At 26.5% G+C, this 27,551-nt stretch overlaps 1 protein-coding gene across 3 annotated transcripts; it reads left to right on the top strand.

Annotated features, from left to right (window-relative positions):
• Positions 1 to 9,656: 9,656 nt before the first annotated feature.
• Positions 9,657 to 26,965, top strand: LOC113551722. Of its 3 annotated transcripts, XM_026954138.1 has the most exons (14): positions 9,657 to 9,927; positions 12,226 to 12,277; positions 19,194 to 19,250; positions 20,785 to 21,806; positions 21,891 to 22,151; positions 22,230 to 22,391; positions 22,758 to 22,973; positions 23,308 to 23,394; positions 23,471 to 23,561; positions 25,272 to 25,624; positions 25,765 to 25,879; positions 25,944 to 26,113; positions 26,188 to 26,269; positions 26,787 to 26,965. In XM_026954138.1, exons 1-14 carry the CDS (start codon positions 9,895 to 9,897, stop codon positions 26,795 to 26,797), a joined length of 2,712 nt encoding a protein of 903 aa, XP_026809939.1. In that variant the 5' UTR covers positions 9,657 to 9,894; the 3' UTR covers positions 26,798 to 26,965. The 3 variants fall into 3 exon arrangements, with proteins under 3 accessions (XP_026809939.1, XP_026809942.1, XP_026809941.1); XM_026954141.1 differs by lacking the exon at positions 19,194 to 19,250; XM_026954140.1 differs by lacking the exons at positions 9,657 to 9,927; positions 12,226 to 12,277; positions 19,194 to 19,250 and adding an exon at positions 16,296 to 16,860.
• Positions 26,966 to 27,551: the final 586 nt, after the last annotated feature.

Here is a 27,551-nt window from a genome sequence, read left to right as displayed (position 1 = left end):
TAAAAATAATCGAAATTATTTTAAATTAAAACATGCTTATATATATATGTATATATTATATATAATTATAAATATAGCAATACCATTTTCAAAATATGTAGATTAGTTTTAAGATATTATTATCTAGCTTTTTGTACTATGAAACTATATCATAAAAATAAAATATTTGTTTTTTTTTTAGATACCTACTAAATTTAGGTCCATAATAATCTTTATATATATATAAAAGAATAGGTCATTTTTATGTACCAATTTTGTGACGACGCTATTTAACTGTTTACCAATTTTTTTTCATGGATTTGTTCCAAATACCTGTCTGAGTGTCGCCATGTCGTCCTATTTTCAAAATTTTGATTTTAAAGTATTGAAATCGGTGAAAATAAATTTTTACGTGTAATTTGTATATCTATTTTCATATAATAATAACAATAGCAGTCGGCCGATAACGATAAACGGTAAGGCACGATGTCCCGAGGGTTTCCAGCTACCTGCAACCTGACTTTTTTTTTATGTACTTTATCAGCGTGTAGATATGAATTGTTCCGATGTGTAAAACACCGGTCACCGATTAGCTCAATTATATAAATTATAAAATAAATGTTTTTCGTCTTTAAAACACAACAATGTATATTGATTTAAGAATTTTTTTTTAAGAAAGCAAAAATTGCACACGGGCGAAGCCGGGTAATTCAGCTAGTATAATTATAAAGGAATAAAATAAATTTATTTCAATCATGCCCAACCTAAGGCCAGTAAATATTTCAATTGTCCTGTAGAGATATCATAAAATTAGGAATTTATATAAGTAATATAAAAAAATAAAATTATAATCTAGAAAAAATTGTATTTAAATAATTTTCAAGAGTTCTATCTTTCAATAATTTTTAATTTGAATATAAAATATCTTAAATTTTAGAATATTTAATAGAAATAAATAAGTATTTGTTTTTTTTTTAAAGACCACCCAACTCATCAAATTTTCTTTGGCTAAAATTATAGAACATACTATGACGAAAAAAATGATACTATTAAAATTCTTTAGTGACTATTCGTTTGCTAGTTACGGTGATTTTTGACATTGTGACATTCATTCACGGCGGCGACGGCCATATATAATACACAGCAATATTTATCCGTTTTTGGTTTAACATAAAGCAGTAGTTTTCAAATTGATGATTCACGTTTATACGGTTCAGATATGTATTTTCTTGATATATACAGTCCTGGTTTATACGGTCCAGATTTAAAATTCCAGGTAAATACGTGGATCCTTTTGGTTTAATATTAATGAAATAATAAAATTTATATTATAAATTATAATATACCACTGTCAGGACTTATATAAGACTACCTGCTGCTATGAGTTTATTTTTAATATATTTTAAACCTTTTCTAATATTAGCTACGAGTTAAAACTAAAATCGCCAGTTTAGGTGTCAAAAATCTAAACCGTCGCCGCGGTGAATAAATCCATGACTTCACGCGCAATGTCAAAAATCACCATGACTAGCGAACGAATAGGTCACAAACGTATTTTAGTTGTATCATTATCCTAGTTAGAGACTATTTTATTTCTTATGGTAATAAAATAATTATTGATTTTTTAGTGGTCTTTTAACCAATCTTTTAACATTCATCAGAGTAAAATGTATAACACCAATTCTTAACAATGAATGTAAATGTTAATCAGTCAAATAAGAATATGAGATCTTACTGAATATTTTGTGTAATTCATGCGGAACAACATTTGTTCGTGATAATATTAGAATTATTGGATTTATTAGTATGAGCAAAAAATCATGAAGTGTATACGGCCGGCAGTAGAAATATAAATTTCGAATGTGGTCTGCAAATGGAAAAAAGTTGAGTACTCCTGATATGCGGTAGCCATTTTGGTAATATGAAAAGAGAATCTTCTTTTACGACATGCATGGGGTTCCGTGCCTGCACCACGATTCCTTCACAGCAGTCGACAACTATAAAACACGAGTATTATTACTGTGTATATGAGTATAATACCCGTACGCGGCCGACGAAAAAAACCGGTTTTGACCTACCTTGTTATTCTGTGGTATTTCAGTTATTTGGTTGTATTATTGAATACGTTTACAGCTGTATGTGATGGCCTACGGACGCAGCAGCAGCTGCAGCCTGCATAGCATGTCGAAGGGGATTACAAAGGGGATTTTTATTGAAAATCATTCAATAATTTCTATACTTAAATATTTATTCGGCAGTTTATGAAAATAATATACATTTATTTGTTTGGATCATGCCTTTTTAAATTATTAACCGATTAGTAACAAAAATAAATTTGTTTAAATAAGACCAAGTTTTAAGTTTTTTCAGTTGTAGTCTTTATTGTTACGATGTATTATTAAGCATCATACATTTTAGATTTCGAGTAGAAATATAATACAATTGTGTGTGAAGCGTGTGAGGTGTAACGTGGTGTGACTTAATGTCTAACATCACTTTTGGGGTAATAAATTGCTTAGATTTTTCCTATTGGGCTAGGTTACATTAATTATTTAAGTATTAAGAATGATATATATTTAAAAAAAAAATAATACTTAAATAAAAAATAAAAAACCACAAGTAAGAGTAGTGTGTTACCACTGGGTGACTTTTCTCTTTAAACTAATCATGTAAAATAATTATATTTTATCACATATTCTTATTGTTCCTAAAAGAACTGATTGTATATTATATCGAATAAATAATAGTAATAATAATAAAAGTACAGATATTAAATTGATGAGACAGATATACTATATTACCATGTATTCAAGTGACAATGATAAGCTATTGTAATAATTTATAAATAATAATATATAATAAATTGAATATTTACAATAAAATTAAATAATAATTTATTCAACTCAAAATATGTATATAACTTTGTATATATAGGTATATAAATAAATAAATATATATATTATTTTAAAATACTCTTAGAATCTTAGGAAGCTTAACTGTGTTCATTGATATTATTTGTTTTTGGTATGCTTTGATTTATTATTGAATTTAAATTCAACACATCCGTAACAGCGGAAAAATGGTCACTTTGTATGGTCTATGTTTTACTGCTCAACGCAAATAACACTTTGTACCTACGATCGGGTAAAAATTTTTGGTGTTGGCACCGATGTGGTCAGTACCTTTTTCATTCCGTTTGGGGTCAGTTTATATTTTTATCTACCTTTGTATCAAATTGAAGGTATATCTATCGCTTTGGTATGACATTTTGGGCCTTGCATTCATGAAATTATACATTGGTGTATACTATAATTTTTCAGCGAAAAAAATATGATTTGCTCCAGGCCTCGCTCCACCCTAGGCCCTGGTTAGATTCGGTTAAAAAAACACAGACATTTATACTGTTTAAATAGGTAACTCCTGCTTCGAGTTAATATACACTGTAGTGCCGCACTGCCGCTGCTATATTTTTTTACTTGACTCGCGCCACGAAGCTTGTACTCGCACTGGCACTGAGAGGCTGAGACGCACGTTAAATTATATTTAGGGGTCTCTATTGTCAAATTAATCTTCACCAATATTTTAAAACAAATTGGGACCTAACTTTTCAAATTTGAATTTTCGAATTTTTCTCAAAAATAACTTTTTGGTTGGAGTATGCTATAATTATATATGGAACCACTTAATTATTAGGTAATAAATCTATACTTCAAATCTTCATCAATATTTTAAAAATAAATTAGTACTATTTAAAAACTTTATTTTACGAATTTTGAAGTGTATATTATTTTGAAAAGTAAAATTATATATTACTAGCTGTACCTGTGCACTTCGTTGCAGTACAAAATGCATCCATATTAAGTTTGATTGCTAAATGCTAATATTGAACACGAGGATAAAAACTATTTTTGGTTTTCTGATTTGGTATATAGATGATATTTTTGATATATCAACTTTATATTATATGTCCCGCACAGCGTTGCATTTTTTTCAATCGATTAACCGATTATGCATCATTCGTTATTAATAATCTGTTATTTGAATAATCGATTAAATAATCGCATAGCCCTAAACATAATAAAGAGGTAATATGTTGAGACCATTAATCAGGATAAAAACTATCATATCTTATGACGAAGACAAAATTACACACATTGATCATAATTTCATCAAAATCGGTTGAACAGTTTCGGAATGCATCAAGAACATCATATCCGTCGAACATCAAATTTTTATATAATATTTTAGTTACGAATATTCGGTATACAATATTATGTTGATGTGCATGTGATGCCCAAGATTATTTTTATCGATAAACTTCTCATATCTACACGCCGATTGACGGACAAAAATGTCAAGTTACAGGTAGCTGGCAACTCGTAGGCACCACAATTATGTATATAGGTATACAATTTAAACGTTTATTTAATTAATAGATACCTCAATTGTTAATTAACTTAGACAAATGGTATTGTGATTGTAACCTTTTCCGCAATATAATCTTTAATTAAAAAGAATTTAAGACAATTTGTTGAGTAGTTTCCGAGAACATTAGCATCAAAGCTTTCAATTTTTGATTTTATATACTAAGAAGATTAATAGTACCTATATATTAAATTGATTATAGTATAGAATAGAATTTATTTATTATAAAAATGTGTTGGTGTGTTGTCATATACTATTGAGAATTTAAAAGCGTATTATTATTGAATACATTGATTTGTTCATTGTTGTTATGTGGTTGTTCAAGGGTATCATTATAGATAAAGTTTAATATATATATATATTTCCTTTTATTTCTTGGGAATGTTAGAAGTCTTAAATCAAAATTATGTTACTTCACTTATATAGTTAGATATCATCGATAAAATTTTCTTTGTCTTTAGTATAGTATACACCTTTGTAGAGTTTGGTACAGTGTTTTGAAATGAATGATTCTTTCGAAATGTTAGAAACTTTAACTGTACACGACGGTTATCAATACATAGAAATAGAAAGTATCGAATCAATAATTTAATAATGCATACATAATAACTTGGTTATGTTTGAATGAAAAAAAAATAGAAAAATACACAAGAAGATTACAAAAATTTGAAAAAATGCTTGAACATCATAGCCAATACCTATATAAAAACTAGAATAAATAATGTAATAATAATATCAATAAATATATAAATAATAAATATATTCTATACTGTATAGTGTATAGAATCAATTAAGTATATATTATTATTATTATATATATACCTTTAATTTAATATTCAGGTAAATAGAAAAAAGCTGACTGCAGACGGCACAAAAAAGGAGCCGACCGCAAATATTCTGACTGCAAATTTGATGCTGGTTAATGGTTATAGACGTTATAGTGGTTATATATATATTATTATTATGTAGTTATGTATATAATTATATAAAAATTATTCTGAGCGGGCATGGTTTATCAGCTAATATCACTAAGTATATTTCGTGGTATGTTTTTTAGTTATTATTTCCTTATCTAGATTGATATAATATTTTCCGAAAATTAGCATTAATTATATTATTAAAATAATATATATTTCTATTATATTGCGTCAACTTATATAACATGAAATTTTATTTTATTTTTCTATCGATACCGTACAACAGCAAAAGCAAAAAAATATTCATAGAAGTGATATATAAATAATATCTTTTAATCAATTAAAAATGTCATTGCATTCCGTGAAATTATGGGAATGTTTTTAAATTATAACAAAATAATTAACATTATTATTTTTAATTTAAATGAGTGATTTTGTACAAATTTAAACTTAAAATATCTATACAAAGTTATCTTTGTATGTTTTTTTAGATTTTATGGTTTCTTCGTGAACTACTAAATCATAAGCAGTACTTTTATCGTAAATAGAAAATTATAATATAAGCATTTGGTTAGGTTAGGTAAGGTAACCTAACCTAACATAGGTAAGGAAATAAAATATCTACGGATATTCGTTTTCGAGTGACATAAAAAAACAAAATCAATGTTGTCGAAAATAAGTTTTGCGGAACGATCATAGTATTTTCCTAGAAATTACATTTTTAATTTTGATCTTCCTCCCTAAAAAATACCATTTAGATTCAATTTTCTACCAGAAACCACTCCCATTTTTTAAAATCGAAGCATTTTATTGACTACTTATTGACTTAATGTGTTTACAGAAAATCTATACGCTTCATTGAAAAATCAATTCACTTAGAATTTAAATTTATACTAAATGTAGGGGTGGATCGCGAACTTATGGGAATTTTTTTTTTTAATTTATTTTAATCTATGCGGTGAAATACTAAATAAATTATATATATAGTAAGTATCGATTTCATATATAGAAGTTCGAGAAAGTTATAGTATGATTAACGCTTTATTATTTTTACTACTGAATGGAGTAATTGATATTATGGTGTTTATATACATTACATAACGACGGTATCGACCGATGTATCGATGGAATACGATTGCGTGCAGTGCCGGAATAACAAAAAACATAATTTTGATTATTCAAAGGCGCGTGTGATTGCGTATGAAATTAGGTGCGACGTTGTCAAATTTTTCAACATATTTCAGTTAGTTATATTATAATTATTTTTAATTTATAATTATTAATTACAGATACAAAATACATTTACTCAATACTTAACAAGAATGTTATAATATAAAAAAAATGTTATTACACCGCTAATGGTTACTTAGATTCATTCTCAGCTACGTCATAAAAAACAAAAATTATTATTATTAAAAAAAATTATTTTTAATTAATATTGTTAAATATACGTAAATAATATAAAATAAAAAAGTAAATAATTAAACATTTGGGTAAATTAAATTTTTAATCCCCAATACCTCTTTCCAACTATGACAAAATACTTCATGCAGTATATTTTCCGTTGTATTATTTTTTATAAATTGTTTATGTTCCATACAAATAAATTCATATTTCTTCAATTCTTCGTTTGATTCTGGATTGATTATTCCTTCAAGAATCGTTGATAATTTGTTAACTGTTTCTGTCTGTTTCCATAATGGTAGTTATAACAATAATATATTTTTACAAGAGTTATATGTCACTATGTCAGAGGTAAGTCTGTGAGCATAATATTATATTCTCTATATTTATTGAATGTATACACGTGATAACTTTAAATTTTATATAGTAGAATAGAATAAACTATTTCTGTGAAGGATGAAATAATTATTTCAATTAAACTGTTGAAATAATTAATTAAAATAAATTAAATTAAATAGTTTAAAATTAACTAAATGTAAGAAATTAAGATTTATTTAAAATTATATGTACAATGTAGTATGTATATAGTAAATATTTTAAGAAGGATTCTTTAAAATGTATTTACCTCTCAGTATAAGCCGTTTTTAATTTATTTCGTTATAAATTCCATGCATCACTGTACCAATATTTCGATATCTGCAACAGGTGGCTAACTAGATTGTTAACTCTGAGAAAAGAGAAAAATATCAACAATGCTATACCTTTTTAAAGGTAAAATATCGACTACCTAGATTTGGAATTCAGCACAATTGTCAGTGTAAAATGTACTTATTTCCGGTTTATTCATGGGAGTTTGAATAATAACGAATTTTTCAGCATTTATACTAGGTACCTACTACCTAGACTACCTACAGTAATTGTAACAATATAAAGGGAAGAACGTATGAAACTATTCTTCTCTACAGTAGGTGTTGAATTTTGAGTGTACTTCGTTATAAGGTAAATCACTGAAACATTTATGTTATTTTTGTATTAAATGGTATAAATCTTTGTGCATGAAAATCTATTGTAAACGAAGACGCCAAAATTACAGAATATATTTTATTATATATTTATATTACTACTATAACATTACTTATTTATTTTACTAGGTATTGGCAATACGATGGTTATTATTATTTAATTTCAAATTTTAAATTTTAACAATGATAAAAAAATAATTTATTAATTGTATGATTTGTATGTTTATTTTATAAAAAGTAAATTTATTCAACTTCAATATTTTATATTTTTATAATAATTGTATTTTATTGTATATCATTTTTTACCTTGGGAGGGGAACATTTGAAATTCTTAATATAGTCAAAGGTGTCTTATACATTAATTATAATACAGAACTATAGAGTATAGTAAATAATAAATTAATTATTGTGTGTTGGAAACCGTGTAAGTAATGTATAAAATAAAGTTACTAGATGTACAGTAGTCAAATTTTGTATTATTTTACTTAGTAAGTATAATGTTAATAGAGCCAACACAATAAAATTAGAATAGTCAATCAATAATAATAAAAACAGGTAATATTACAGTCGCGATTATCTAAATAATATAACTATATAGGTACCGAGTACCGACCTACCTAAAACAAAACGCTTTCAATATAAATGTATTATTCGTTATTAGTTTATAACTTTTTTGTTGGAAATGTACGTGTTAAGAGGACGTCTTACCCGTATGTGTGTCTCGGTCTTACAGACGTACGACATGGTAAATTTTCGTTCACGCATTTCAATTGTGTGCTTTTAGTTTTAATATTAGAGTGAATTGACCTATTATCAAACTTTTTGGTAAAAACATTATCTGTGTTCTCTCGTTGGCTTTTTACGATATTTTAATTTTTAAGTGAATTATGAGCACTTTTTAAATATTTAATAATTTTATACTCATAATTCACTTAAAAATTAAAATATCGTAAAAAGCCAACGAGAGAACACAGATAATGTTCTTACCAAAAAGTTTGATAATAGGTCAATTCACTCTAATATTAAAACTAAAAGCACACTATTGAAATTAGTGAACGAAAATTTACCATGTCGTACGTGTGTAAAACCGAGACACATGCGGGTGAGACGTCGTCTTAAAATTATGTATTAAACAGATATAACAGATATTTTTGAACTAACGTCTGACGTCATAACGTGACAACCTGTAGATGTTGTCATCTACAAGTTACAACGAACATCATTTTTAAAGGAGCAATTGTACCATTGTGACCGGTGATTCTTTCCCTCGTAAAAACGTCACTAGCGTATATACATTGATTTAAAAACTCAGAATTATCTGTAAATGTTCAATATGTTATAATATTATATACATGGTGCTGGTGCAGTTACATACCTAAACAATATACCCGTGGCAGCTGTGCGACAGGCGACAACTACCTGCAATACTTATCTAGAGTAATATACGTATATAATATAATACAAGTAGACTTGTAGTACCCATTATCCATGCCTATACATGATATAGTTAATATGGAATGCACATCCCATTACGACCCCAGCAATGGCTAGCCATAAATAAAGATTCAATGTATGATAGTCACATGTGCTATCTTTTTTTTAATATTATTATCCTTATTGTTAACTTCTTCCCTCTCGTTCTAAAAGGTAATATACCTAAAAACGAATCCATTAACAATGCCTACCCCCCGGATCTCTTACTGAAATATTTTCTAAATGGGTGTGTATTGTATGTGTGTATTTTGTGTTCTACCTACGTCACAAATATGCGACCCGCGGTAAACGATGTTCGGACAATCCATTGGACGGTTGAACGGTTGAGCAGGGGGGGGGGAAACGTCATCGTCGTTCACTTTCGGTCGGCCGTCGAAGATTGTAGTGCTGCACTGTAGAGAAGAAACGCGTTCCACAACGTTGTGACGCTGTGTTCAAGTGTGTCATCACTCGTTGCAGAATTCGTCAAGACAAGTTTAAAATTGCTCGTTTTAGTGACCGTTAAATTATTATTGCCATTCGACATCGAGCAAATTGTAAATGCAATCTAAAGCGGTCTGTTAAAACTCGTCAAATAGTTTAACAAATTAAACTAGTTACGCCGGATAGGCACGTCTCGTGGGTACGAATATTTTTCAGATCATTATTTGAAAATGTTGGGGAAGCCGGAAAATGGAAAAAAAAGGGTACGTAAAATAGCATTAAAACTATTGGAATTTAATATTATGTGCACGTACAATCTTAAATACTTATTTTGTGTAAATTTTAAATGCCGTCTTGCCGTTCAAATTAGTGGCGTCCCTAGACCCTTTTATGGGGGGGGGGCGAACTTCATACATTATATAATATATATTATGTATAGGTATATAAACACACAAATTACTAGGTAGTTTACATGATTCAAGTTAAATGTAGTTTTTTGTGCGTGAAGCCATGATGGAAATTTAAAGGTGAGTGACTTGCGAACACCGTACAGCCGAATTAGGTGTCGAATAGTCAGTAGCGGCAGCCGGACTGAAAATTTTATCATTTTTTCCGGTTGATATACAATATTGGATTTACGATCTACCATGAAACCCATTAATACCTGGTTTTTTTCTTTATAATATATTATGGTCCATTTTTGGGTTCCGGCTTTTCGAGTTAGTAACGGCCAAACATCAGGTTGTGTTATCGGGGTTTATCCGGATTTTATCACAGGTGTAATTTAATTCTTGATAGGTCAAATGAACTTTTTTCAAGGTTATCAGTGGACAGTTATGTTGAGCTTATTATCTAGAAAGTTTAAGTGTTCCTAACTATTAACTAGTAACCTACTAAAATTGTTTCATCTTTTAATTTTTGTAAATCGTTAACTTTGAGATAAATAGTTTAAAAATAATAATTAACATTTTAGTACCAGTAAAGTAATTTATTTAATCAATCAAAAATAAAATAATTAATACACATTTAGTTAAGTATAAGTAATTATTTATATTTTATAATATTGTAAAAACTAGTATTTAAAAAACATACAGTTTAATAGCTAGTACCTTGTTAAATAATAAAATACCAATAGTACATTAACACTTACACATAGTTGAATAACTTTAAATAATAAAGAGTTGGTCCCTAGTCGTTAAACATTATATGTTCTTAACTTTAGCTACTGTATCTTTGTTATAACAAGCCAAAAGGACCAAGAACAGTAGTTAAAACTTATTTTGTTATATCATTAAAATGAAAATCGCTATATTAGTGACTATAGTTCTTATTTGTTTGGAATTTGTATTCTAGATTAAACGACTGATGATTGAATTTATTTTATTTTACCTTTGCTGAGACATTATTACAAAGTATTGAATAACTTAGCCATATAAATCTAATAAAATAAAACATTTCAATAAATAATTATTTACTTATTTTCTCCAGCTATGGTAGTGAATCTTGTAACAATTTCACATCCTTCATTTGTTATTTAATTGTACAACTTCCTGTAACAAAAAACTTAATTTAATAATTTTCTTTTGCACCAACTTTTCTCACATTGATGTTTTGTGTACTCCCATAATACTATCTTAATTAAGTCAGTTTTAAATTGTATTCTTCAAATAGGTTTTAACATTTAATAACTATGCAATTTATTATTTATGTTCAATAAATATGTTTTTAATTTACAACTTAAATTTATTCTAATAGATAATAATTTAAGTATAGGTTCGTTAATATTTCATCAAACAACAATAAAAAAAATATATAAAAAACTAACAATATTCTTGTTATTTATTCTTTTCACTAAGATTTTTTAAATGTATGATAATTTTCATCCACAGCATTTCATCTATTCTTCTCATTCTACACACACACAAAAAAAAAACGCTTAAGAATTTTGTTACAATATGCAATTTTGGTGGGTCTGGATTATTCCACGTCCCAACAAACCATAACACAATAAGGTCTGGTGACTGGTGAGACTTGGTGACAAGTACCTAAAAATAACTGGTATTAAATTGATAGGTTTAAAGAATTATATGCAACTTTTAACTTATAATAATAAGTGAAAATTTATTTTAATGTTATAATTTGTTAAATATGGTTAAGTGTAGATGGTATTTGAAAAAATTGGAATTAGTTTTTAGTTTTTATCAATCATACTTTTAATTTATAAAAATAAATACATATGTACCAATAACTATTCGCTTATAAATCTAAGTTATAAATCTATTCAGCTTCAAACTTTTACTGAACTCCAGTAATTTAAACAATTCGTTATTTGTCAAAAAAAAATGTGTTTTGTTACAATTTAATTTTTATTTAATATTAGATTTAACGAAAAAACCAATATAATTGTTCTGAATTTTCAATACAAATTTAAATCTTAGAAAATTGCAGTGTAATTACTACTATGAAGTATGATTTTGCTTTGGACAAAAATGATGTGTTATATAGTCATTTAATATTATATTTGATTATTTAACTATGCTGTTTTTATTTACTATTTTTAGGGAAGGCCACGAAAGCAAGTACTAGTAATTGAGCCTGACGTCTACTTTATGAGTGAGTAATATATTCTGTAATAATGTAGTATGTTACTGTAATTCTGTATATTGTGGTATATATAATTATTTTTTTTTTGCTACATATTTTTTAATGAGATACTTAATTATTATAGGTTATGGCATTTATAGTTCTGTGTTATCAGTTATCGCTTTATAGTTCAAATGCCATTATATTAATTATTAATTATTATTGCTATATTTTAATATTTAGTTATTGTATTAATGATACAATCTAAATTTGAGATTAAATGGGAAATATATTCATTTAATAGTTTCTTATATATTAGATGGCTGTTACATGTCCAAGCTTTTACTTAATGTTGGTTTTGAATCAGTAATAAATGTTTTTAACCAACAATTGTGTTGCATTTTAATATAATCGTTTTGACTTCTTACTTACCTTTTAAACTAAACAGGTAACAGTGCTAGGATGTATATAGTAGCTAGTAGGTACTTCAAGTCAACTGCTGAAGAAGTTAACTTAAACTGAATTGTGTTGAGGTATTTAATAAATATCTAAAGTCATTCTGCTTAAATGCTTTACAAACTTATAGCTACAAAAGACAAGCGTACGTTACTATATTCATTAAAGCTAACAGTGTTAATCCAATTGATTTAAGACAGAGGGTACGAGAATAAGACAATCATAGGTTATTTGCATGTCACTCAATATGTTGTATTAATATTAATCATTAAACTTGCCAGTTGCAACCACAATACTTACATTATTTAAAACGTTGACTAGTGATTAATAAGAGTTCAAACCATATACATGATTTTTATGATAAGCAATTAATATAATATTATTATAATTTAAAATTTAGTATATTCAAATATTAAACATTAATATTTAAAATTTTTAAATTTCATATAATATAATAATATTTTCATAATGAATGGAATAGCCCACAGATATTGAGATATTATTATTATCTGATTTATGGCCTTATAGAGCAGACTGGCCTCTGACACATATGCATACACACATTTTATATGTTTATATGTTATACCTACTGTATAAGTTAAACATAAAAAAGATTAATGTATTTTACAATCCTAATAGAATAGAATGATAGCATAATGAATAAATGGACTATTGACTTTTTTTTCCTTATCGCATAGTAAACATAATAATATAATGTATTTTGTGTATTATCATATTATTAAACTAATTAATAAAATGTATTTAGTACATAATACAATAAATATTGAATAGCTATCATAGAATAAATGTTAATAATTTATAATTTTGTGTAGAGGCCGAATTTATATTCTCTTAAAGTCCTCTAAATATGATGTTTTATATCATTAAAATAATATTCTTTTAATATTCCGAAGAAAAAAAAATTTTAATTATTCAGTTTAAATTTATTTTATTTTATTACAATAAAAATTAATTTGTGCATAAATAATACATACATATAATATGTAATATATTTATTGATTGCTTTCTTTGGTAAGATATTTAAAAAACATAAAAATATTGTTTTTTATTCTCTATCTAAAATTTTTTCTAAAATATTTTAGAAAAAATATCATTTTTCACACCCGGAACCCACCCCCCGTGCGCACGCCTATGACTAAATTGTTTTTATGAATTCTGTGTTTCATGAATCGTTACTCTTATTCCCATTTAACTACATACGCTAGAAACAGATATGAAAAATCATAAAAATTCGATCTCTAATTATGTGGTTATATACTTTATTTTAGACTTAGGTACAGTACACTAATATAAACTATTATCTTCTTTTAATTTTTTTATCGATTAATTTTAATCAAATTTAATAAGGGCTTCATCTAAAACTTTTCAGGCCTCGGAGGCGAAAAAATATTATATTATACTTAAACATTATTTAAATTTTAAGTGGCTACTTTTAAATTAATGTTAAATTTTGTCAAATAAAACAAACAATTCTGATCAAATAGTATCGAAAAGTCCACATAGCATGGTATATTGGTGTATTGCACTAGTCATGGATTTTCGATGATATAAAAAAAAAATATGTGATATTGTTATAAAGAAGTGTCTACTAATTAAACATAACAGCTTAGCTGATTAACAAAAATAATTGTTAATTGCCATCTCAGGTACCATATATCTCAACTCTACTGTAATTCATTGGTATTCAGTAGTTGCGAAAACAGGATAATAAAGTACCAATAATTGTATTCTTATACATGTTTATTAATTGAGTTGGTAATTGGTATACACATATAAGTATATAAATGTTATATACTACTCGTATGTAAATCATTATGGATCAAGGAACCTATGCGCACAATTTTTATAATCGACTTTAACTTAAAAATCATTAAAATTATTCTTTAATACTATTTACTACATATTTGAAATTTCAACTTAAACTTTAATCAGCGTATTTATTTCATAGACATAATTACAAGTCACAACTTATACTTCAATGTAAGTTAAAAATACTATGGTATCTAAGTACAGAACAATACATTGATATCACATAATATCTAAGATTTAACTTTTTTCTTCAATTAAGGTATAACTGAATTATTGTATGTATCTATCTAAATAGTCTTGATATTATAGAAGACATTTTTGACTTGTGTACTTAAAATTAGACCGTTTTCTATGCTTATCACAATAATAGGGTCTCGCCCATTGGGTAATAAAAATATTTTAAAACAATATTTGACGCCATAGATAGAGCGATCTAATAAGCTAAGTACAAATAGTATAATAATACATAATTCTTTTCGTCTGAATAAATGACGTATTATAATAAAATATATTATATTATGTCGGTTGATCTGTTGTAGCGCATTCCTTTTTTATTCGTAGGTTGCAATCAGGTATTCGAATAATAAAATATCCATCATAAGAAAGATTGTAATATAATATTTATATAGTTATAAACCTTATAAATATATCAATCTAATTATCTATCTATACTTGTTTTTCTTTACATCTAAATTCAGTTATAGTTAGTACTTAGTACAAATGTTTAAGATGCCCATTAAATAAATGATGGAATTAATTTTGAATTTTAGGCTTTAAACTCATTGTTAACGTGAAATTAAATGTATGTGTTCTGAAATTTAGTTGGTCATAGCTGGTTACAGCTATGATATAGCTTGAACATTGTAAACATCCAGCCCATCCCGGTACTTTTTTTCACACCGATTTGGGCGAACGAGTTTTTAGATTATTATTATTTAGTTCTTTTCCCATATTATAGTTTGTTAATAAATCGTTATTCATTACTTTTAAAAGCTAAGTTACATTTCAAGTATTTTTAAAAATGTATTTATTTGAATTTTTGTAATGAATTTAAATTTTAAATCGGCTATACCGAGTTTAATCATTAATGACGAAAGTATACAATTATAAATGTAATCAAGTTGATGATACAAATTTATCGAGAAAAAAAAATTTGGTTAATTTAAAGTTGGAAAATGTTATTATTGATGTGAAAATTCTGTTAAAAAACAAATCGAGTTGATCTTTGCCAACTTTAAAAGCCCAAATAATCATGGTTATCTGTAAAGTGAAAATCATTGATCTACAACTTTCGATGGAAAAATCAATAGTGCAACTATCATACTATCATCCAATGAAGGAGCGAGGCCTAAGCATTTATCACGGCTATACGTTTGACCTTTCGAGGCATACGCATTTTAACGAAAACCATTTGTGTTCAATCGCGGCAGCATGCATAGCTAACCCAGTGTTCAGCATTTTACATTTTTCTGTCGTCGCACATCACAATGCCGCCGGCACGTTATACGTTCAAGCACAGAACAAGCCGTTCGCTTTTCGGATTGGTTGGTTGTCGACATGTCCGGGCTGTGCGCGTTTGCCAACATGTTCACGCATCGAACAGTCGGGTGTGACGTAATGATCGTAGAATGTTATATGCGTTAAGCAAACGACATCTGCCGCCCAGCGACGACCTCCGACGGGTCACGAAGCTACAAGTACGGCAACGCCGCACAAAACATACTAGCTCGCTGATAAGCGCACTGTGATCGTGTGTTTTTCATTGGCCGGTTCGTCAATCACTGTCTTGTAAACACGTTATTTACCGTAAAAGCAGTGTACAGTTCGGCTGTCCGACGTCTGGCGTTTATAGTTTTGGTACGGAAATACAAATAATACGATCATTAGCCCACTAGGTGCCTACGATCCAATGCATTAAGTTTTGAAAGAAATTCCCGTCAGCCATCGTCGTCCGAGTCCAGTGGAATACGGGAAAGTTAAATATATTAGACAGAATTCAAACAACGGTACGCGTCTACTTTTGCTGGTGGTTACTCTGTCGTGTAGCCGCGTAGGTATCGTGTAACAACAGCATAAACTGATCGCGACGGCGTCTCATCTGCGAAATTTTCGACCGCTGCGATATCCGCGTCGAATGTGCCAGTACTGTCTGAATCTAATTCGTTTCTGTCATCGAACCATCGGTCGCTACTAGTGGATCTTTACATTTGATGCACTTGCTGTTTTGCTTAAGATGCCCGGTGAGACAATTGATGAAATGACAGAACAGCAGGTTTCTACTGTTGAGGAGGACTCGCTGAAACAGTCGAAACCTGACTTGTCTAATAGTAAGTCTATACTGATTGCTTGTTATTGTTTAATTGCTTGTGATCTGACTTGGGCATCTGCTAGACAGAAAATCAGATGGATGGTAGTTATATAGTGTGGGTTTGTCAGGAAGAGAGATGTATACGGTCACAGTACGGCACCGTATCATTTTGAAACGTTTGCTTGAAACAACACTTTGCTAGTGTTTTTATATTGTTAGTTTCTTATGGATTACAATAAATTGAATATAGTTAAATCATGTTTACAAGAACACTGAATAATTTTTGACTTGTATTGATTGTTTAACATCTCATTATTATTAAATGAATATTAAAACAAATGTGTCTTAGATTAGATAGACAAGTATTTTTAAATTATTAATTAATAATATCTCACAATTTTTTTATGTACCTATATAGCATATATTATTATTATTAAATAAATACTTATTTAATTTTCTTGCATCTTAAATATGTTAATACATTTTTAGGCAATGTTTAAATATAAGTATATATATCAATTCAAAATTTGCTTGTTGAATATATAATAGAATGTAAGAAATATAAATTGAGTATTTGATTTTTTTAAACATTGAACGATTAAAAATTCGATTACATATTATGTATTGGATCAATATTTGTTAATTTTATAATCTATTATTTATCACTATTTCATATAGTATTGATGATTAGGTAGGTACTTTAAGTAAATATTACTGTTAACATTTAATATAATAACTCCCATAGTAATAATAAGTTATCATAATATTTTTATATTTCCATAATTTGTATGATCTGTTTCAAAGTAATACAACTAAATATTAAGCATGAACTTAAAATAGCCAATTATGTTATGCATGTCAGATTTATCTATAATATTAGAATGTTGCTTTCAAAAACATATTTATTTAACCAACAATAAAGTTTCATACTATGTAGTATTTACGATTGTGGTGTGAGTAGGAATTAATAAAATTTATAAATTAACATTCAATATATACACTGACAATAAGTATTTTCAATCAATATAGATATCAGCTTTAAATATAAATCTATTACATTATTAAACCATTAAATTTTCACTATCATTTTAATATTCAAAATGAATATAGGTATTATGAAAAAGGAAAAAACTGATCAATTCATTTTTAACTAAACATAGGTCTTGTAAAAAATAAACAGGATAAAACTTATTAAATTCTGATGACCACATAGGCAAATCTAGGAATTCATCAAAGAGTGTCTTTACCTGAAATGGGCCCTATGTAGTTAAAAAAGTCTTTTAATTGTCATAATAAACACATTTAATAAATAAAAATTATTAATTTTTATTTTGTTTTTATATATTTTAACTGTTTCAAAGTTAAATGTTTATTATTTAATTATGTTTGAATATAATGTTAGATACTTATATCTGACAAGTAAATTGTTAATTAATTATTAAATACAAGTAGGCGTGGATACAAGGGGGAGGCTACGAACGCTGAAGTCCCTCCCTTAAGTCTTAGGTACCTACTTAAAATATTTTAAAACTTAAACCTAATGTCTTTTATGTGCTTTAAGAAAATTTTTTTATTTAACCACCTTCTTATTTAATTTCTAGACCCGCGCTTGAATTTAAGTTTTACGCTATTTTCATTTTTGAGCTTTTATTTTAACTTTCAATATTTAAACAAAGTTGTTAAAATAATAATCAACTCGGTATAGTTTTTTTTAATTTTTTTTTTTTACATCATAACTAGAGCTCGGAAGTTGATGCATTTTGCATTTTTTTTTGGAACTTTTTAGACGATGCTCTCCTGGCCACAAATGTGTTTCATTAGTATGTAAATCTGAACAACTAAATTTTATTTTGCATTTTTGGTGTTTATAACTTTTTAAGTCATTTTTTTGACATTTTTGGTCATTTTTACTGATTTCACATTAGTTCACTTCTTATTGTTTCTTGTCGATCATTATGCCGATAACTTACTTGAAACGTCTTCTATATTTGTAATTTTTTTATTTAATTTTTAAGGACATTGTTTTCATTTTTATGTCATAATTGCATTTTTAAATATTTTTAAGGTCATCAACTTCCGAGCCCTAATCATAACTATTATCAATTATGAATAAGAGTAATAATGAATAATGATTGAATATATTTTTTATAAAATGCTAATTATCTATGAATCATAAATGTTTATATAAATATAAGTTTGAACATCAATTAAGAATGTTTGTTACAATATAAAACTGGTAAGTGATAGAATAATAATTAACAACTATGTTTAATAAGTACGTATTATTAAAGTAATCTTCTTTGTTTATGAATTAAAAATTTACATTTTTCAATTACATTATTTTATCCACAGAGATTAACAGAGTTCATGTTCCACAAATAAAAATCACAATGATTCCAAGCGATTTTGGTATATATTGGACTTATTTAGATTTGATCATTATAATTTTAGATAAAATGTGTTTACATCCATAGCTCGTCACTAATATCAGAATAAACATTGATAATATTATATTATATTTGATATTATTGATAACATTGATAATATATAATTGAAACTTTTAAATATATTTTGTTAGTTTGAAGCGGTCAACTAATCAAATTTTTTATAGACAGTATGTGAACAAGTTCCGGTTGGAATATTTTTAGCTTTTTTTTAATAATTTTACTTCTATTGGTATCTTAGTTATATTTATTTTGAAATAATCTGCTAACATTGTATACCTAATTATAATATTTAATTCTAGCTTTATTAGATTTACTACAGCAACTATAATGTTTTTATTAAAAATCTTTAGTCAATTTCTCCAATTAAATTATCTCATGATAAGAAAAATGCATAAATTTCATTTATTATAAATAGTTTCAGTAAAATATTGGGTGGTTTTATTTGAATCAATATTCACTAAAAAATGTTTATTTTTTATTTTTAGAATGGTAATTTCATGTTTATTATAAATTTCAATTGTTTGTCTGTACTCTTCTTATATTTTTTTACATACTTCTCAGGACTGTTGTCTTGATGATTGCAGATTTAAATATTTTAACTAACTCAACAGTTGATAGTAATTGGATTAACTGAAGATTTGATAACTGAACTTATTTTCAGAATCATTTGTTAGTAGGCTTCATTATAAATAGAGCGAAAACAAAAGTATAGTTTTCATTTTACTTAAGAGTCCAAAACCTTTAGCTCTGTATTCAGAAAAACCGGTACTACCATAAAATTCTTCTAAAGCTTTTAATACAATGTTGTTATTAGATTAAATCAAGCGTTCCATTTTTTTCAATTCTGCAATTCATCAATTTTACTATAGTTACTCAGTACCTAATATGTTAATATTTTAACTTAGGAAAACTTCAAATATAATATTGGTATTTTATAAAATATCTTGGAATTCTAAATAATAATACTAAACGAAATACAATCGGCAATCTATATTAATATACTATATAAACTATTATCTATTCTAATGACTTGTAATTGATTGAAAAATTAAGGTTTTAAAGGTTTAAATGATTCTAAAGAAACTTCTAGAATGCTACAATCTTCAAGTCTTTTCGGTTTTTTAATTATTTATTTATTTATTTTTATTAATATAATCAAAAGTATTTTTAAGTTAATGTATATATCAAGATTTTATTACCTAATGGTAACTGTAGGTATCTAACTAAGGTGACTTGTAGAGTCACCACACATTCGTTTGACCACAACTCTGATTTTGTTAACGGTAATAAAAAATATTAATTGTTAGATATTTATATATTCTATTATAATATTAAATTTCACTAGCTAGTTAAACGCCTAGCCTATAGGTCACATATCAAACTAAAGATTGTATTGTTATGAATGATCAATCAATAAATTAATATAGTGATACATAAATAATTTTTACAATTTGATAATTTTTGTATTAAATAATTTTTTTTTTTGTATTTTCCAGATGATTTTCCTGAATATGTTCCTAATGAATCAACATCTATTCCACCACAAAATGAGTTAACAAATGGTTTAAAGCGATCTTTACCAGATAAAGTAGAGAGTGATAAAAAAAAAAAAATCAGACTCGAGGATAGTGAAAATGAAGATGAAAATGAACTTAAAGTTACTAGCAAAAACGATAATGGAATAGATCATATTGAAACCTTGATAGAAAGAGTTGATCAAATTGCTGGGAATCTAAAAAATACCATAGTCAAATCTAATGTTTCTAATGAAACAAATGTATCCTTTAAAATGCTCAATCATGATAACAGTGGTATTGATGATAAAGATTGTAAGGAGGATTCTCCCGATAAAAATAATTTAAGTGTAGATATCAGTAAGGATATTGAGAACAAAACAACTGATACAAGCAGTATTAATAATAATTGTGAGTTTATTGGAAATAGTGAAGCAACTGAAAAAAATTGTAATAATAAATTAGTTGAGAATGATATAATTACCAGCAAAGGTATTTCTGATTTAAATAGACCATCCTCATCTGAAAAATTAGTTGTCATTGAAAATAATGAACATGAGAATGAAACTGTTATTAATGATTTTTCGGTAACAGAAAATATAGTTAAAGATTCAACTGTAACAGAATGTAATTTAAATTATTCAAATAATAAGATATCTGGAATTGAAAACATTGTAAACAGTAAAAAAAATGGTATAAAACTTTTGCCAGTATTAGAAAATAGTGCACAAAGTTTAATAAAAAATACGGAAGATACTAAAACTGTAGAAAGTCATCCATGTGATAATAATACTATAGCTAATACTGAAGTTGATGTTCATATTAATTGTAACAATCATGATTATGAAGTTATTGATTCTGATACCAGTTCTGATATTTCATCATCTGATATACCTGATCTACCTGAAAATCTCAATGAAATTATAACTGGAGTACATCAGATATCCAAAGAAAGTTTTCCACAGTTATTAAAATTGTTTAGTAAAAAACAAGTGACTTATGATGTAAGACGATTTTCATACTTTTTAATTTTAGTTATATATTATATTAATTATTAATACATATTTTGTATTATTATTATTGTTTAGCAATTTGACAGCTTGTGTACACAAAAAATTATTGAAATTATGACAGAAAGACTGTATTGGGGTAAAGATCGTTACGAACTCCAGTTGTTGAAGGAAAGAGAAAAACATTGGCGGACAAAATATTATTCGCTAAATAGGCAATTTAAAGAAATCAAGACTATAGTAAATATTCATAAGCTAGATTTAAAAACCAATGAATATGCTAAGCCACATGTAATTACAAGAACTGTTGGTTTGCAAGCAGTATTATGTCCAAAAAAGGTAAATTAATTGTTGATGTTATAAAAATATATGTTTAAATGTTATAATTAATGAAAAATGTTGAATTTATGTTTGTAGGAAGGTAGCATGAAGTTACCAAAACTATCGATTCCTTTGTCAAAGCCTGTTAATGGTTCAGTAAGTATTATTAGTGATGATGAAGATGATGTTATTTCATTGAATAAAGTAGATTCTGCTAAAGCATCAACCTCAAAAAGTCAAAATTCAACTCCAAAAAAGGTAATTAAGTAAATATTAATAAATGTAATTTGTTGTCAGAAGTACTTTTAACATAAAACTTATTGATTTTTGATAACAATTTTCTTTTGAATAACAAAATATTGAGTTTTTTTTAATATTTATTTCTTTGAAGGCTATTTTGAAAGAAAAATATAAATATAATTTTGTATTCTCCATAAAGCACTTTCAAAACTTCATAAAACTAATTTAATTGTAATTTAGTTATTTTTTTCATATATTTTATAGTTTCTCAAAAAAATAAATTACAAAAAAAAAAGACTGCTAGAAATTCTACCAATTGAGCTCATATATAGATATATTTTTTAATTTAACAATATATCCTATTTTATTATTTTTTTTTAATAGCAAAAGTCTCCCTTAACTACTAAATCAAATTCACCAGTTGTATCTCCTCCAAAAACTGTTCCTGCTGCAAAGTCTTTGGATTCTGTCAACATTGATACTGCTACAATAGATCTAACAGGAAACGATGATGGAATTGAAGTATCAAATTTAATCAATTTGGAAGAACCAATATCAGTTCTCCATCACCAGAGTCCAGGGATTTTACCTGCACAACTGGTAACTAATTTATTATTAATTTATGTATGATTTTAAATTTAAATTTAAAATAATATGATTTTGTCATAAATAATGTTGACTATTTTTTAGTTATTTTTCAATGAGTTTTTATAATTTAGATTTAACTTTCTCCAGTGACTAAAAATAAACATTTCCTTAAATTTTTTTTTATAAACTAATTTGTATCATTTTTTTAAACTTTTTAAATTATTAAATCTTTATTAAACATTATAATAATGTAATGTCATAACTTATAAATTGTACTATTCGTTAACATGTTTAATATATGATTATATGTATGAAGATTTAAACATTTGATTGGTTATTGTTGCAGAACAACAATTTGCCCAAAACTATTACATATGTAGAGCTACCTACCCATCCAACATCCTCTTCAAGTTTTATAATGAGAACAGCTTCAGTAAGTCAATCAAATATTTATATGTTTATGTATATTTTTTTTATTATTTGATAATAAGAATTCATATTCATCGCAGGGCTCTCCTAAACGAACAACTGTTTCAAATAAAGATACCATAAATACAAGTGATCCAAAATCGATGAATCTTAAACCATATATAATTGATGGTAAGTTTTTATATGTTAACTTAATTATTAACCTTTTTTATATGATAGGTATTGACTAATTATTTATTATATTTTATTGTATTCACTAAAAAGGTGAAACTGTGAGCTTAATAAATAAATAATGTTGATTTGATTGCAGTATTATATTAGTTATTTATAGTTACTTCATTGAATCATTTAATTGTTCATTCTTGTATATTTTTCCTTGTTATATCTTAAACTTTGAAGAAAGTATTATTTATTTATTTAAATTATAAATGCCATACAGCTTTTGTTAGTAATAAGTACATGAACATTTATTTATAATATACTATTAATATAAAAATATGATTTTACAAAAATTATCACGATTTTCTTGAGACCTGGTTTTTCTTAAAAGATGTCTTTAACTGATTTTATTGTCCTTAACTGATGTTTGTAGGTAGTTTGTTTCTATTGTTGGTATATGGTGTTGCACCTAAACTCTTGTACTTGCTATCGGTATTCAAAATTCAATTTTGGATAGTAGCAGTGGGCCGCACTAAATTTATTAAAGGGCCACATGTAGTCTAAAATTACGTTCTATAATAGTATTCTCATCAGTACTCTAGCATTAATGCATCCTTGATTTCAATTTTATTATTAGCCTGTATATCCTTTAATATTTTCTATAATACTAAAGTTTTTCCTGTATATTGCTATTCTGTAATCTGTTTTTTTTTCATTTGTATGTTTGGTAAGTTGGTTAACAAAGGTAGCCATTGAAATGGAGTAGATTTTATAGTCTTATTAGCTTAAACAAAGATAACCTTAATGTTATAGCATTAGTCTTTTTTCTGAATAGCTTCTGCATTAGATTTATTGTGATCTTGTACCTTATCCATATGTTCATAAATATAAACACATTATCAAATGTTATTCCTAGATATTTTGATATGGAGTTATGTACTCTTTAACTTAGCCTACATTAAAGACCTAAATGAAAGTGGTGTTGTGACCTGTTAGCCTATTAAAATTTGTATCATGTACCTCCACTGGGAGGGGCCTTTACCATCAGTTTAATTTGTTATTTATTTATTTTCATTAATTCTTCTTATTGTTCCTTGTGTAGTAACAGATTGAATAAAAAAATATTATGTAACAAAAAAAAAAGCCTACTCGCCTTTTTTTTCAGATGAAAATTCACATACCTTCAATAAGGTTTTGCAGAATTAGTCTTTAAATACCATTTATAAAAGTATTATCAATTGTATTCAAACCATCTGTTAATTATTTTTTCCTTCTTAGAACTTTGTCTTGATTTTGTTTAATCCATTTGTAATACCCAAAATAAGTCGATTCTCGCTGTCTTGTTATCGAAAAACTGATTATTTTTATTATTATTATTAACAGCGGGAACCGATTTATGCCGCATTCTGTAGTTAACGAGATATAAATTCTTATAGTTATTCTTAGTTCTACAAATTTAAGAAATCCTTTGAGTGATATGCTATATGAGTACATTCTGTAATTCTTACATTATTTTTCAGTATTTCAATTCTGTTAATAAAACACTAATGTATACTAAATCAGTTAGGTTCATTAGTATTATTATAATTATATTATTATTATTATAGTTATTACTTTAAATAAATAGGGTTGAATACTGAATGTTTTTAAGTTATCAAGACAACTATATTAATACATTGTGTGCTATATTAGAATATTAAATAATTAATAATATTTTTTTAGTTTCACGTGTTGATCCTGTACTAGTTCAACCTTGTACTGTTACATACACTACACAACGTGTTCCAGCGTCTCAAATATCTGGAACCTTACAACCAATGTCTACAGCACCTTATACACCACGCCAAATATCAATGTCTCAACTTTCTGCATCTTTAAAACCATTAACAACAGCTTATACAACATGTCAATTACCAGTATCTCATATATCTGGATCATTGCCTCAGACATCTCCTGGAACATCTTTTACTGCATGTCGATTACCAATATCAATTCATGCAATACCTCCTCTTACTTCGACTGAACATCCTTTAACAGGATCCAGACCACCGCCGCCTGCAATACCAATATTAGAAGTAAAGCATTTCTATTATTACTTTTATTCATATTATAAAATCAATTAAAATAATCTATGTATATATATATATATATATATATATATATATATATATATTATTAATATTTATGAAGACATAATATTTGTTTAAATTTATAGCATCCTGCTCCATTACCCCCAATTCCAAATCAAAGAAGTCTTACTTCATGGAAAAAATTACCTCCCGCACCTAAAGTGAGCGTTTCCAAAACAGTAGAATCACAAATTCCTCAAGGTAGTTATTAGATATTTATAACAATATCAATAAGTTTCTTACATTTTATATTTCTATTTCACAGCATTAGTGGTTTCATGGAATATGTCTTTAAATAAAACAATTGCACAAATAGCAAATTATCAGATATTTGCATATCAAGAAGTCCCTAATCAAACACCTCATGTAGATTTGTGGAAGAGAGTTGGTGAAGTCAATGCTCTTCCGCTTCCTATGGCTTGCTCACTTACTCAAGTAAACAATAAAAACATAAAAACATTTTTTTTTTTTTTAGAATGATTTTGTATTTTATGTTTATTTTTTTATAGTTTGCAAATGGTGAAAAATATCATTTTACAGTAAGAGCTGTTGATATTCACACTCGTGTTGGGCCATTTAGTATACCACAAAGTATGTATTTGGATTAAATTTAAATCAGTGGCGTAGCTACAGGATGGCAAGGTAAAATGCCTCAGGGGTCCTGGACTTGAAAGAGCTTTACACCTTTGTAAATACACTTTGTATACACAAACATTTAAATTGTGTTCTAAAATTCATGTCATACCGTAATAAAAACTAAAATTGTGCTAAACATATTATATTACATAAAAGAAGAGGATGTGCGGGGCTGGCTTATATATTATTAATTGAAATAAATGTAGATAACGAAAAATGAATCAGCTACATTAAACTTTATTTTATCAATATGAGTGTATGTCAGTACTGTGAGACATAGTACATACAATGTGAAATTGCATAAATTATATAAACTAATAATAAAAATTAGTTTTATTTTTTAAATTAAAGAATTTTGGTAGTGGAGCTAACACATGATACTGCCTTGAGGACTCCAATTTATAGTTACGCCTCTGATTTAAATGTTTGATATTTGTAAGTTAAGTATTAATATTATGGTATATTTTCTTAGGTATAATATGAATGATTTTAAACGTTTGATATTAGCAAGTTAAGTATGAATATCCTGGCTTAATGTTTCTTACATCAAGAGGTTATTATTTGGGCTATTTCTGTGCTAAATAATTTAATAATTAATTCTTAAAAATACCTAATTATTATTTTATTTTTTTTTATCTGTGACCCATTAATAGTGAGTTAATTTTTCTTTAAAATTCTTTTATTTTTGTATATAAAATAAAAAAATATTACAACTTTTTTTTTATTGTTAAAATAAATTAAAAATAATATAATTTGACTTCCACTATTATAATAATTGAATTATTTAAATTTATTATGATTAATAATTTAAGATACACAGTAAATACAAGTTGTATATAAAAATTGTAGTGATATATTTTGATATGTATATATTATTATACTAATTTAAGCTAATTTAAATATTTTTTAATTATTAACTATATTAAAAAATAAACTGATGAAAAAACTATGAATATTTTAGAAATTTGTCCAGTTATATGACAACTTAAATTGTATTATGAATTAATGATAATTTATAGTTATTAAAGAAACATATATTTTTTTTATTACTAAAGTAATTACAATATTGTGTATGTGGAACTTTATTGAACAACTGATAAATGTATTATTGGTTATGGAATATGTTGTTTATTATTATGTTTGGTCTTTTACTTGCATATTAACACACATAGACATTTTTTTTTAATGAAAGTTTTTTTATTTCATAAACTATAGATGTTTGTTCATAAGATTGACT

The sequence above is a fragment of the Rhopalosiphum maidis genome, chromosome 2, assembly GCF_003676215.2.
Source record: "Rhopalosiphum maidis isolate BTI-1 chromosome 2, ASM367621v3, whole genome shotgun sequence".
NCBI classification, from domain to species: domain Eukaryota; kingdom Metazoa; phylum Arthropoda; class Insecta; order Hemiptera; family Aphididae; genus Rhopalosiphum; species Rhopalosiphum maidis.
Note: the sequence above shows the minus strand (reverse complement) of the source record. Positions and strands in the feature narration are given on the sequence as shown.